The sequence below is a fragment of the Rhinolophus sinicus genome, linkage group LG04 (genome assembly GCF_036562045.2).
Source record: "Rhinolophus sinicus isolate RSC01 linkage group LG04, ASM3656204v1, whole genome shotgun sequence".
In the NCBI taxonomy this organism is placed as follows: domain Eukaryota; kingdom Metazoa; phylum Chordata; class Mammalia; order Chiroptera; family Rhinolophidae; genus Rhinolophus; species Rhinolophus sinicus.
In genome coordinates, this window is record NC_133754.1 from 71,751,948 (window position 1) to 71,764,902 (window position 12,955).

Genomic DNA, 12,955 nt, shown 5'->3' on the forward strand with positions numbered 1-12,955 from the left:
TATTGCCCTTCTCAAGGAATTCATGGTTAAATGGCAGAGACCAGTATATAAACAGGTAAGTGCAACCCAGAGTGAATGAGGGAAAGGAGAAAAAGTGATCTAATAGGAATAGATAAAGGAAATAACTAGGACGTATCCAAGGTACAGTGTTGACTTTCAGGGAAGGTGTGTTGTCACAGTCTAAGATATGTTATTACAAGAGATGTGATTAATTAGGATTGATTTGGAGCAATATTTTACTCAGTAGAGAGTGCACGGCAGCAGAAGTTTTCTGGCAGGTCGCCTTCCTAAGTAAGAGTCTGAGTGGAAGAATCACAAAGACAATTTGATATGGAGCAAAGATTCATCTCCTTGGCAAATAGCTGCAAAGGTATCAGGGTTCACCTCTAGAGAAATTGAAAAGCTAAGCAGAAAACTGAAGGTGATCTGAAATATTGCTGGAGCTGGCCATAGCTCAGAGACCATTACAGTTCCCAGAGCTCACCCCAGGCACATTCTTGTTTTTAACAACAGGTTAGGACTAGCTCAGTTGGTTTCATGAAGTTCTAGCAGACGACAACCATTGAATTGGTGATAACTCGCAGATCTCTATAGCAGAGAGTCTCGAATGAAGCATCAAGGAGACCTGGTAAATAGCACCTTAACGCCAAACATGGAAAGGGAAGGTAAGCATGCGCTTGTAGTTCAGAGGAACTACTGGCACATCAGGAAAAGTTCTCAGGCATAGTCTGACAGATAGGAACCCAAGTACTGAAATTGGGAAATAAAGGATGGGTTCTGATGATAGGAGCAAAACCAATAACTCAGTACCTGGTCCCAGAACAGGACAGACACCACCACCCAAATCTTTGGCCTGAAAGTCTTTGGTTACCTCCAGCTTGGGACAGGATTGGTTCCAGAGACAGATGTGAAGCAAATACCACAAATAGTACTTAAGTAGCTTCAACCTCAGATGCTAATAGGAAGAGGAAGTCAAGGACACTATTTTAGTATCAGAGTTCTCACAATAAGAACTCTGGTTCTTATAAAAAACGGAAAATATGAATTCAAGGTACAGATAATGTTGATTATATTTACTCTCTAAGTATTTTTAATTAGAGCAATTTTATAACTTTGATAATTAATAAGCCTGGTTTGTTAATTAATAACTGGTTTGATTTTTTTTATTGCCTAACAAAAATTGTGTTTCAGTCTTCCTGCATTTAAGAAGACTTCCTCGGTGGGTTATCAGAAATCAAATAACAAAAACAAAACAAAAAAGGAAAGACAGGAGTACATGCAGAAAAAGAATTTCACCTTATAACAGTCCATTTTAAAGAGGCAGCTCCAGAAAAGATGGAACGTGGAAACTCTGTGTTGTGTTTACTTTTGAGAGAGCATTTCTTAAAAGCTAAGCCAGCCTTCCGCTCCATCTGTGCTTCTACTACCCGCCAGCTTCTTAGAGAGGCTGTTTGTCTTTGTAGCCATTATAAGCTCAAGGGGTTTCTCTCTAATATTTCTTAACAATTTAAAGCCTGTCACTTCCTTAACTTCCCAAATAAGTGTGTGTGTTTTTTTAATTTGTCAACCTAAGATATTAAGAATTTTTCTTAAATGAACATGACTTCTGTAACTCCTGTCAGTCTCTTCCCTGCAGTTCAGAAATGGTCTAGTTATACTTTACCACTTTTGAAAGCCTTATTTTTTAAGTACATTATGTTGGATTGATAGTAAAGATTTTCATTTTATCAATTTTTTAACAACTACATGGATATAATTCAGGTTTTTGGGGTTTCACATTAGCTTTCCCATTAGCTTTAGATACATTATACATTATCATGGCAATTTTGTAATACAAAAAAATCATTTACTGAGACAGTATTTATTATTAAAAGATGTTCAGGTTAATTCTAGGCTTTAGAAATTAAAAGATATATTGGATTTAGCTGAGCCTGAAAGGTTAAATAAAGTAGATCAGCCAGTGAATATAGGTGTACTTAAGCTGCTCCTTGTAATATAGGGATTATACATACAGATTCATGCCATTGTGCTCGAGGGAAATAGCTGTGCGTATTTGTTTTTTTTTTCTGAAGTCCCAGAACATTAAAACGATACAAGATCATTGTCAAGTGTAGGTAAGCAAGACTGCCAAGAGGAATAGTAAACTGGTATGAATATCATTTTCCACTTTTATTGATTCTTGTTTCTGTATGTTCATAACAGTGATGTTAAAACTTCAGAAGGTTTAGATTTCCAAACTTTGGAAAATTCAGAAGCAAAGCTGAATCTTTTAAAGATCTGAGTTCCTTTTAACATTTGGTCATGTACTGTCCTGATGCCACCCGTTTCCTCAGAGGTTCTAGTAGGTCAGTTTAGGTATCCTCAGCTTAACTTCATGGACTGCTGCTCCCTCTCAACCTCTCAAACACTGTAAAGTTTAACTCGGTTAGAACTGTACCACAGTTAAAAAGACATATAAAGGTTAGTTAAGAAAATAGTTCATAAGCTGTAGAGAAAGAAGCATGTGGACTGTGGAAAGGTTTGAAAGTAGTTAGACATGATTAAACCAAACTTGCTTATTCATATTTTTCCTTGAAACAGTTTTCGATAAAGTAAGTCATCTCCCTATTGATAATTTTATAGTTGATTCATTTGTATATAGTAAACACACACCAAGTATCTGTTGAATAAATGAATCATTTACATTAGTTCATTAGTTGATGTTAAATATTCATCTTAGAAACTAAAAATAGTTTAAAGATGTGTAAATAATAGAGTTTTGTCCAATACCTCTTGAATTTTTTGGGGGGGATTTTTATGCTTCTAATTGCCCAACGCATTTTAACTTTTGTTTAGGCAGTCACATTTATGTTTTTGTTGTGGTTAAAAAGGTAAACAAGAGGACCAAGTGTTCTCTAAGGACAATTCTAACTCTAAACTCATTTATTTTCAGCGAACAAAGAACACTAGGTAAACAACCAGTCCTGATTTAAGGTAGAAGATAATTATCAAAACCAATTGCAAACATTGCGTTTAATGGCAATTCATTGGAAGCATTCTCTTCAAAACAGTGAACAAGACAAGAATGCTTACTATTACTGACACTGTTCAACATCATTTTTAGAGACCTACACTTTTAGTAATTAAGGCAATGAAAACAAGATATAAATACTAAAAAGGATAAGCTAAACAACTGTCACTATTGTAAAAGAACTTGTGATCATCAACTTAGAAAATCCAAGAAAACTTATTAAAATTAATGAAGGAATTTAATAAGGTTAGTTGGATACAAAGCAAATATACTAAAGTCAGTAGCTTTCCCATTCGACTACAAGAATTAACCAATTGAAAATGTAATAGGAATAAAAGTTTCATTCCCAATTCACAATTATATAGAAACTATAAAATTTGTAAGAGTAAATCTACCAAAAGTATCTAAAATTTATATGATGAAAACTGTAAAATCTTACCGAAAGACATAGAGGAAGACCTGAATAGACATTCATGTTCCCAGTTGGGAAAAATCAAGTCTTCCTAAATCACGCCAAAATTCAATGTCATCCCAAAGAAAGTATCAGTAAAATTTTTAAAATAGAATTTGATGCATTGATTTCAAAGTTTACTTTGAATAGAAAATTGTATAGCAATCACTGTGAATATTTTTAAAGGATTAACAATAAGATGGAGTCTGTTTTACCTAATGTCAAAAACATAAACTTGAATAAAATAAAAATAAAAAACATAACCAAGAGCTGTAGTAATTAAAACACTGACATTTCAGTAGCAAGAGACAAATTAGTGGAAGAGAACAGAGAATATAAAAACCTACCCAAGTATTGATTTCCTGTTATGCTCTCCATCCCATCCCATTCTCCAACTAGATGAGCCAAATTCTCCTAGTTGATGATAATTAGACTGTTCTACGATCAGGCCAGTTTAATGGGATATTATGGTAAGATTGGTTTTCACTTTTTACCAGTCCATGTTTCATTTCAGCATTGCCAATGCGATATATTACACTAAAGCAAGCAGAAGCAGTGGACAAATTAGTCTGCAGTAGCAGAAAGTCCTTTTAAGCACCCAGATTCTGGTTATCTCTGTCATACATAAATTATATTCTTCCTTTTTAGGCTATTTCCCCCCCCCCCCCGGGGAACAAAGCATTTCCAAATATCTCCCCAGACTTTATTTTAAGGTGGTGCTAAATAGACCTGTGGGCACCATCTAATGCTATTATCAGAAAAGATGAGTATTCTTTCTAAGGTAAGGGGTAGAATTTATGCAGTGGAATTTTAATGAAAACCTTTACTTGGGAGATTTCTTCTGATACGCGTTCTCAGATAGTTAAAGAATACAAATTGTTCTACAGTTCTGCCTGTTTTTTCTTTCTGTCAGTATGGGATGGATTAGAGGCAGAAATCACAGTTGGGTCATTATTGCAAAATTTTAGGGAAGTAGTGAGTACTTGAAGAAAGCTTAGTAGCAGTGGGTGGATGTGAGAAACTAGAGGGAGAACAACAGGCTTTGTTAATTGATTGTTAGTAGAAGTTAAGGAGAAGGAGGAGTTGTGAGCATTAGCTCATAGAAGATGGATCCAATTCCCAGCTGCAGTGGTCTAGCAGGTTTGGCATGCTGGGACAAATGATAGACTGCTTAAGGAAGGAAAGTTGGATGAAAAAACACCGGCACCTCATGAGCAGTAATGGCAGTACAGGTAGTAGAGGTCCCAGATCGAGTCCATATTAAGTCCTAGCAAACAGACGTTAAAGGTAGAAACTGGAGTTCAGGATGTTAGCCAGAGGCATAACTTCAGACTGTGGTGCAAAAACAGCTTCATAGTGAGTGGTCCTCCAGGAAATTTCCTGGAGAAGAGTCATGGTTGATTGGGGGCCACCTAGACCCAAGGAAATGGCCTAGCAAGAAGAAAGCGGGCAAGTAAACTGTGGCCACGGGCAGGATTGGTTTCCCTGCCTGAGAGGAAGAAGAAACCCCTGGGAATATGTGTAGCATAGGACATAAAAGGGTAGACTGATCCCTGAGGAATATTCAGGGAGATTATTGCCCATTATTGACAGTAAGTTGTTCATTGTCTCACTTATCACCCATGGCAGAGCCAAAACAATTTCCTAATACCTATGGATTACCTGAGTATTGTTATTAATATACTGCTGACCTAGCTGGTCTCTGGTACCAGGTTGCTTTATCTTTGTAAAGCACCATTTTCTTTGTTTCATTGCACCACTTAAGAATCACCCTAAATCCATTTCTGTTCTTTCAGATTAAATTCCAGTGCTTTAGTCTGGCATTCAAAAATTATAAATTTACCCTTTTCCATGAATGCTAATCCTCTGTTCCAGGAAGATTATTCATCTTTTAGATATGCTGTGTAAACCTAGAATGTTCACACCTCTTCCTGATATTAAAATTCATATTTTCTTCTTCCTGGATATTTTCAAGGTTGATCATTGTAACATTGTTTTATAATAGTAAAATACTATGAATCACCTAGATATTCAACCATTTGGAATTTTTATTATGTCATGCTGTAAACATTAACCATGAAATATTACAGTTATTAAAAATGGCCTATTGGACCATTTAGTGAATTGGGAAAATGGCTGTGATATATGAATAAGTAAAAAGGATGAGATTTCTGAACAGTATTGTATAAACCCCATTTTTTGCCTCCAAAAAAACTTAAAAATTATATCTAAATTTTAAAGATTTTTGTCTTTTAAATTATATACAATAACTGTCACTTTTGTATTCAGAAAAAATCATTATGTTAAAAAAATTTGTAATAGTTTAGAGAAAAAAAATAATAGTGAAAAATTATTTATACAGAAAGTTCTTGAAACTAAGGAAAGCAAAAGAGACTTGCTTCTCTTCATATACACTCTCCTTCTAATTCTGTTCATCGTAACCTTAGGTAGAAGTCAGAATAACTACTGGTGGGAACTATATACTGATCTAGAGTTAGCAACTTTAGTTCTGACACTGCCACTAAACGGTTTCCTCAGTGGTAGCCATGAACAGCCTATCGCGGTTTCACTTCTTCCTTTAGAAAATTAATAAACTATAGTGAATAGACTTGTAATTAAATAAATACGCCTATATAGAGGATGCATAGTAGGCATTTAGCAAGTATTAGTGTTAAAACTACTAGCTCAGAAATTTTATGTTCTCCAAGGCTAAAATTAAAGAAATAGATTACAAGTACTTCAAAATATCAGATTAAAATCTTCAGGCCCTTAATAATATTCATTGTAGGATCTTTCAAATCTTGATTCATGGTATTTCATCTGGATAATGTATAAAATTATTGAGTTCTTCAGAAGACAATATTTTCAAATTTTCATTTACTTTGTTAATTCACTTTTAACATAATTAAAAGCATTTATATCCTAAAAGGAGATGTTATTTCACACAGTTCAAATTTATTTGCTTTCTTAACTTTAGGTTGCTATTGGCAGAACAGACGTTGAAGACTTAGACCTCTATGCTACGTCTCGGGAAAGGCGATTTCGTTTGTTTGCTTCTGTAGAATGTGAAGGGCAGTTATTCATGACTCCATATGATTTTATTTTGGCTGTTACAACAGATGAGCCCAAATGTAAGTATATTTTTTAAATTATGTTATTTTTTTTAAGTTAATGTTAGTGGGGTAACAATTGTTAGCAAAGTTACGTAAATTTCAGGTGTACAACTCTGTAATACATCATCTATATGTCACATTGTGTGTTCACCACCCAGAGTCAGTTCTCTTAATAACTTTATAAGATTGTTTTCTTTATCTCTGGTTTGTAACAGTGTGGAGCTGTTTAAGTTTTTCAGAACAACTAAACAAGTAATACAGTATTTTGGAAGACATTATGCTATACAGTGTTACCAGATTAATATTTCTTATAAACTCCTACTAGTGTCTCTTCTCTTATCAGAAACTTCCTGTTGTCCCGTTTCTCAGTACATTAAACTTAAACACCACCTTATGCTTGATATTCTTTATAATAGGCTCATATCCTGTCCGCTCCATTCTTATATCCATCTTGAACAGAGTAATTGAGAGGACCGGCTTTGACGTTAGACCTGGGCAAGGTTCTGCCTGTATCTCTTCTGTTTTTCTCATGGCTCCTGCCATGTAAATATAGGCTAATTGCTTCTCACCTTCCCATATGTTAGAGCAGTGGTTCTCAAACTTTTGGGCATTATGTACATTCTTGCAAATCTCTTTAATGTCTTACTTAATAGAAGACGGTTGGATTCTCGTATCTGTTTTTGTTTTCAATCTCTTGTAATATGTTGTTTTTCATGAAGTATATGAACAGAATATGCCTCACAGGTAGAAAAGCAGGAAAAGTATATTAAAATTAGACAGACTTGTGTTAAAACCTTGGAATTCAGTTAGTAGCATTGAGAACTTGGTTAATTTATTTAATTTTTTGTTTCCATATTTATAAAAAAGTAATAATAGCCTCATGAAGTTTTTTAAGGATTGAATATATCAGTTGAGGATTGACTGTTTAGCGTAGTACCTGTGACACACAATAATCACTTGATAAATGTGGCTAGCTGGCATCATCATCATTATCACTTGACTTCATAACCAAGGTTTTAAACAATCTTTGATATAATTGTATGGTGACCTCAACAGAAAACAAAAATGGTATGCTGTGTAAACATTTGCTTAATAATTATACGTAGTTTAAATAAATGTTAATAGAGATATACGTCTCATTGTTGATTATAACTTTGTGTTTGAAATCAAAAAAATTTCTTATGTTACCTACTTAAATAGAACCTAAAAGGTGAATTTCCCTTACAGAGCTATAATAATAACTGATTATTCTCATATAGCTTCAAATATTATTTTAATTTTAGTTTCAGAAATGTATTAAAAATTTTCAGATCTACATAGAAATATTAAAAATATAATGAACATCAACCTATAGCTTAAGAAATAAAATATATCCAATAGAATTGAAGTCCCTCTTGACCCAAGTTATATTTATATATGGAGTAACTTCATATGAAATAAGGAATTTAGAAAATCAGAAAATCCTTTGAAGAACAATCTTAATGGCTCTTTAGTCTTTATAAAGAAAAAAGCTAATAATATTGAACATGGAGACATATCCGGAAGAATGAATATGTCTTTTGTGAATAATTTACCCTGGAAATCTCGTAAACCCTACAAAACTCAAGAGCGTGTCTAACTTCCTCTTTTGATAAATAGCCTCTGAACATTGCATAAGAGCACGTGCATGTACTTTTGTACCATTTATTTTTCTTCTTACTGCTCTCTTTCAAAAGCAAAAGAATATAAATATTATTTGCATTGTTCTGTTCATTAGGAAGGAGGATGTCTTTAAAAATTAATGTATACAGTTATCCTAATTAAGGTTAAATGCTAAATTCTGCTTTATAGACCTGTGATTTTAATCACTGATTACACATTTGTATAAACTATCTTGGGTAAAGTAAGGATGCTGTTGCTACCTGGTAAAGAAATCTATCTGCATTAAAATCAGTTTGCTAAATTTTAGAACATACTTCTTTTGATCTTAAAATGACATATTGCTTTAAAAAGAGAGTTATATAGCAAAAAATGCCTATCTTAAAATCTTCAATTTGATTTATTGTTTACCTTAACTGTGGTTAATCATACAGAAATAACCACATTGCCATGTAGAAATATTATTGATTGTCATTGTAATGTAGATGAAATAATTAATATTTACCAGTTCTTTAATGCAGATGTCTTATAGGACTTAATCACATATAAACCTGGAGATAATTCTTGGGCAGTCATTAGATATTCACAGTATTCAAACCTGAGCAAAGTAAACAGCAATATGACTCACATTTATTTTAATATTACAAGATTTATAGTTTTTGAGATCTTCAGGGATGTGAAGAGGAATCAGAAAAAGAAACTGATCCCTGGTATTTTATTCAACTGTAGCATTCTTAGAGGAAAAGAATGGAAAACAGGATGAGACTCTCCATCTCACATTACTTGCTGTCTCCTTCATCCCTTTTTCCCTTTGCTCCCTATTTATTACAATTGTAATTACTATTGTAATTTATTACAATAAAGTAAAATTGTAATTGTTAATATTGTATATCCTAGTATGAATATTTAATAAATATCATTATTTGTGTTTTAAGCCCATAGGATATTTGATATGCAGTAAATTAACTAACATCCAGAAATCCCCAAAATAAAATAATGATTATGGAAAATGTGTTCCCTATTCCACTTATATATTATAAATAGTGTATAGTACATGAAAAAAATGCATAACATAAGTAAAATCATATCATAGATCCAAATCTTAAGGTTAAAGAAACTTTGCCTTTTAGATATAAAAGCTTGGTGTTATGAATAATGGTTATAGATAGTTACTGAATTTGGATATATATTACATGAAATATTTATTGTCTGATTCTTTTATTTTTTTTATTATAGTTGCTAAAATATGGAAGTCACTTTCCAAACAGGTAAGATAAAGCTCTTGGTGAACAGATAAATTCTCTCTCTTTCTCTCTCTGTATATATATATATATATATATATATATATATATATATATATATATAAATAATGTGATATATGTAATTTTTCTGCAAATTAAATCACATCAAAGTGCCATATGAATATGTGGATCAACATTAGCAATAGTAGAATTGAAAAATAAGTTTTGATATATTTGTACAGTGAATACTATGAACAGTGAAAATAAATGAATTATAGCAATGCTTTAACTAGATGAATCTTAGAAATATAGTGACAAAGTAAGCAATTCAAAAACATATAAAGTATAATTCCACTTATATAAAGTCCAAAACTGAGGAAATGAAACCATATTGTTAAGGATACATTCATAGGTAGGAAAACTAAGGAATGATAAATATAAAACTCAAGATAGTATTTACCTCTGGGGAGATGGAGTGGAACATCATCAGTGAGGGGTGCAAAGAGTCTTCTAAAGTACTGGTTATTTTCTATTTCTCAACAATTTCTAACTTTAAATTTTACATATACTCTTTTTTGTACTTTTATATGTGTTATAAACTTCAATATAAAAAGAGGAAGAGTATTAGCCTAGTAACCTAGGGAACTTCCTTAACCAGTTAAAAATAATTCTCCAGAAGCCTGTAGCAAACATCCAGTTTACTTGTGAAACTTTAGAGATACTCTATAAAATTAGATATAATCCATATAGTCAGCTCTCACAACTATTACTCAACTCTTTTCCTACAGGTGTAAGCCAGTGTAGTGCATTAATTTGCTAGGGCTGCCATAACAACTACAGCAGTCTGAGTGGCTTAAACAGCACAAATTTACTTTTTCATAGTGCAGGAGGTTGGAAGTCCAAGAACAAGGTGTTGAAGAGTTGGTTTCTTCTGAGGCCTCTCTCCTTGGCGTGTAGATGGCCATTTTCTCCCACTGCCATCTTCACATCTTTCCTCTGTGCGTGTCTTGTTTCTTAATCTCTTCTTACTATAGAGACTAGTCATTGGATTAGGGCCCACCATAATGGCCTCATTTAATAACCTGAATTATCTCTTTAAAGGCCCTATCTCCAAGTACGGTCAAATTCTGCAGTACTGAGAGTTATGACTTCAAGTGTGAAGTTGAGGCAGACACAGTTCAGCCTATACATTGTAGTAAGACGAAAAAAAAAAAAGAACTGGAACAGTAGCAAACAATATGATTGAGAGAAAAATGTAAAAATACATAGATTTCAAATTTAGTAAAAGTTTAGCAAGGTTGCTTCTGGATGTAACATCCGTGAACCAAAGTTAATGAAATGTTTCTGTACCAGCAATAGCAGTTTGAAACTACTATCAAATAAGATACATTTTACAATAGTAACAAAAATTATTAGATACTTAGATACCTAACAAAGGTAAAAAATGTTATTATATTTTTAAAAAGACATGAGTAAACACAGAAATATATCATGTTTATAAATATTCATTTAGAGGAGTAAGGGCCCAGAATTTTCAGAATAACTCTGAAAAGGAAGAAGTGGGGAGAAATTGGGATGAAAACAATTGGGCTTGTTCCATATAAGATTAATAATAGTATTATAATAATTAAAATAGTATTGTATCAATATAAGAATTTTTTTTTAATTAGATCAAAGTAACAGACTCAGAGTCCAGAAACAGATCCAGGCATGTATGGGAAGATCTACAAATCATTGGAGAAAGATTTGGCCTTTAGGTATTGAAACAATAGTCTTTCCAACATGGGAGCAGGTAAAATTAGATCTCAAACTGACTATCATATACAAAAGCAAATTTCAGATGGATTAAGTTCTTATTTTTGGAAAACAAAAATTCTGAGATATTAAAAGCAAAATGAGGGGCCTGGGAGGTTTTGTTAGACAGGACACATAAAGCAAAACTCAAAGGAAATTAGTGGCAAATTTTACTAAGTTAAATATCAAAACCTTTGGAACACCAAAACACAGTATCAACAATGTTAAAAAATGTGTGACAGATGGGAGAATTGCAAGATATTAACAGAAAAGCTTAAGTATCTTGTAGTTATATAAAACTCTGGTAAATCAATATAGAAAAGTTAATCAGCTCAATAAGAAAAAAATGGACAAACATAGTTATTAATAGATTGGCCAGTATATGTACCCGTATGAGAGACAAAGACAGGCACTGGCAGTGGGGAGAGCTTCCCAGCATGAGTGGAAATACAGATTTTAATAAAATGTAAAAGTCCTTAAAGTTAACAGAAGACAGAGAAAATCAGTGTGTCAGTTAGATGATCTAGACCAGAGGAAACTAAATTATTACTAAAATAAAGTGCTTAGAATCAGTAAGAATCTGGCCAGTCATTCACTAGTTGTATGACCGTGGGTGAGTTACTTATCCTCTTTATGTCAGTGAAATATACATAATAATGATTGTCTATTAAAATGAAATGAGATATTGTTATTAGCCCACTGCCAACCACACAGAGGGCATGTAATAAAAGGTAGCTATGACTTTTTGGTCGTAAACTGTAACTGAGTTTAAGTCGAATACATGGAAACATTTAAAATATTAAGATCTCTTTGTTAATATTTACATAATAGAGATGGTATAAGTTAAAGTGTATAAAATGTATTCAAAATGTTTTATTTAATCTATTGCTCTAACAAAAATATTTATGAGTTTACTGTTGTTTAGACAATAAATACCCCAGGTTCTCATTATTCATACGTGAATTTTTACATCTGTGCCATTGCTACCCATTGCCTGGTGGCATTTGTTACCTGCAGTGCAGAGATAACACTGTGAAAGAAATGAAAGCCAGGAGTCACAGATGGGATTCAGGGAGTCCATAAATCCCCTAAAAATACCTCTCTTGCTTTTGGCATCCAAGGATTCCTTATTTGCGTGGCAATTCTGCCTTATAATGAAAAAGATAGTTTATAAATGTCACAGAACATTTTTAGGTTCAGCTGCATCAGGAAGGGTTTGTCTAAAGTATTTCTCAAACTTGAATGTGCATAAAAATCACCCACAGATCTTGTTAAAAATACAGATTCTGATTCAGCAGGTCTGGGGTGGGAATTGAGATTCTGCATTTTTAACAAGCTCCCTAGTAATGATGCCTGGGCTATTGGGGAACCACACTTTGAGTAGCAAGAAGCAAAACACTAAATAGAAGAGGTTTCTAGTTTTTTTACAGTGTGTTACTTAGTAGACTAATTTTTTTAACTTTAATTTTAATTTTTTATTATTAGTTTCAAGTGTACAAAACAAATAATAGTTAGACATTTCACCCCTCACAAAGTGATAATCCCTTCCCCGAAGCTTCTACCCTTCTGACATTGTATATACTGTGTTTCCCTGAAAATAAGAAATAAGTCACTATTAAAATACTTTCCATTCCTTCCCAATATAATCTTTTGTCCATTTACTTCTTCTACCACAAAGGCCCCTAAGTCCAAGAGGGTTACAGAGAAT

At 33.0% G+C, this 12,955-nt stretch overlaps 1 protein-coding gene and 1 long non-coding RNA gene across 2 annotated transcripts in view; one reads left to right on the forward strand and one right to left on the reverse strand.

Moving 5' to 3' along the window:
* MICU3 (mitochondrial calcium uptake family member 3) overlaps positions 1-12,955 on the forward strand; it is a 77,992-nt gene that overhangs the window by 21,090 nt on the left and 43,947 nt on the right. The window contains exons 2-3 of the mRNA XM_074329724.1: positions 6,439-6,592; positions 9,449-9,480. Coding sequence (XP_074185825.1) covers positions 6,439-6,592; positions 9,449-9,480 — 186 coding nt within the window. The remainder of the gene's footprint in view (positions 1-6,438; positions 6,593-9,448; positions 9,481-12,955) is intronic.
* LOC141571046 (uncharacterized) overlaps positions 2,144-12,955 on the reverse strand; it is a 76,513-nt gene continuing 65,701 nt past the window's right edge. Inside the window, exon 5 of the long non-coding RNA XR_012495538.1 lies at positions 2,144-2,407. This is a non-coding gene — a long non-coding RNA (uncharacterized LOC141571046). The remainder of the gene's footprint in view (positions 2,408-12,955) is intronic.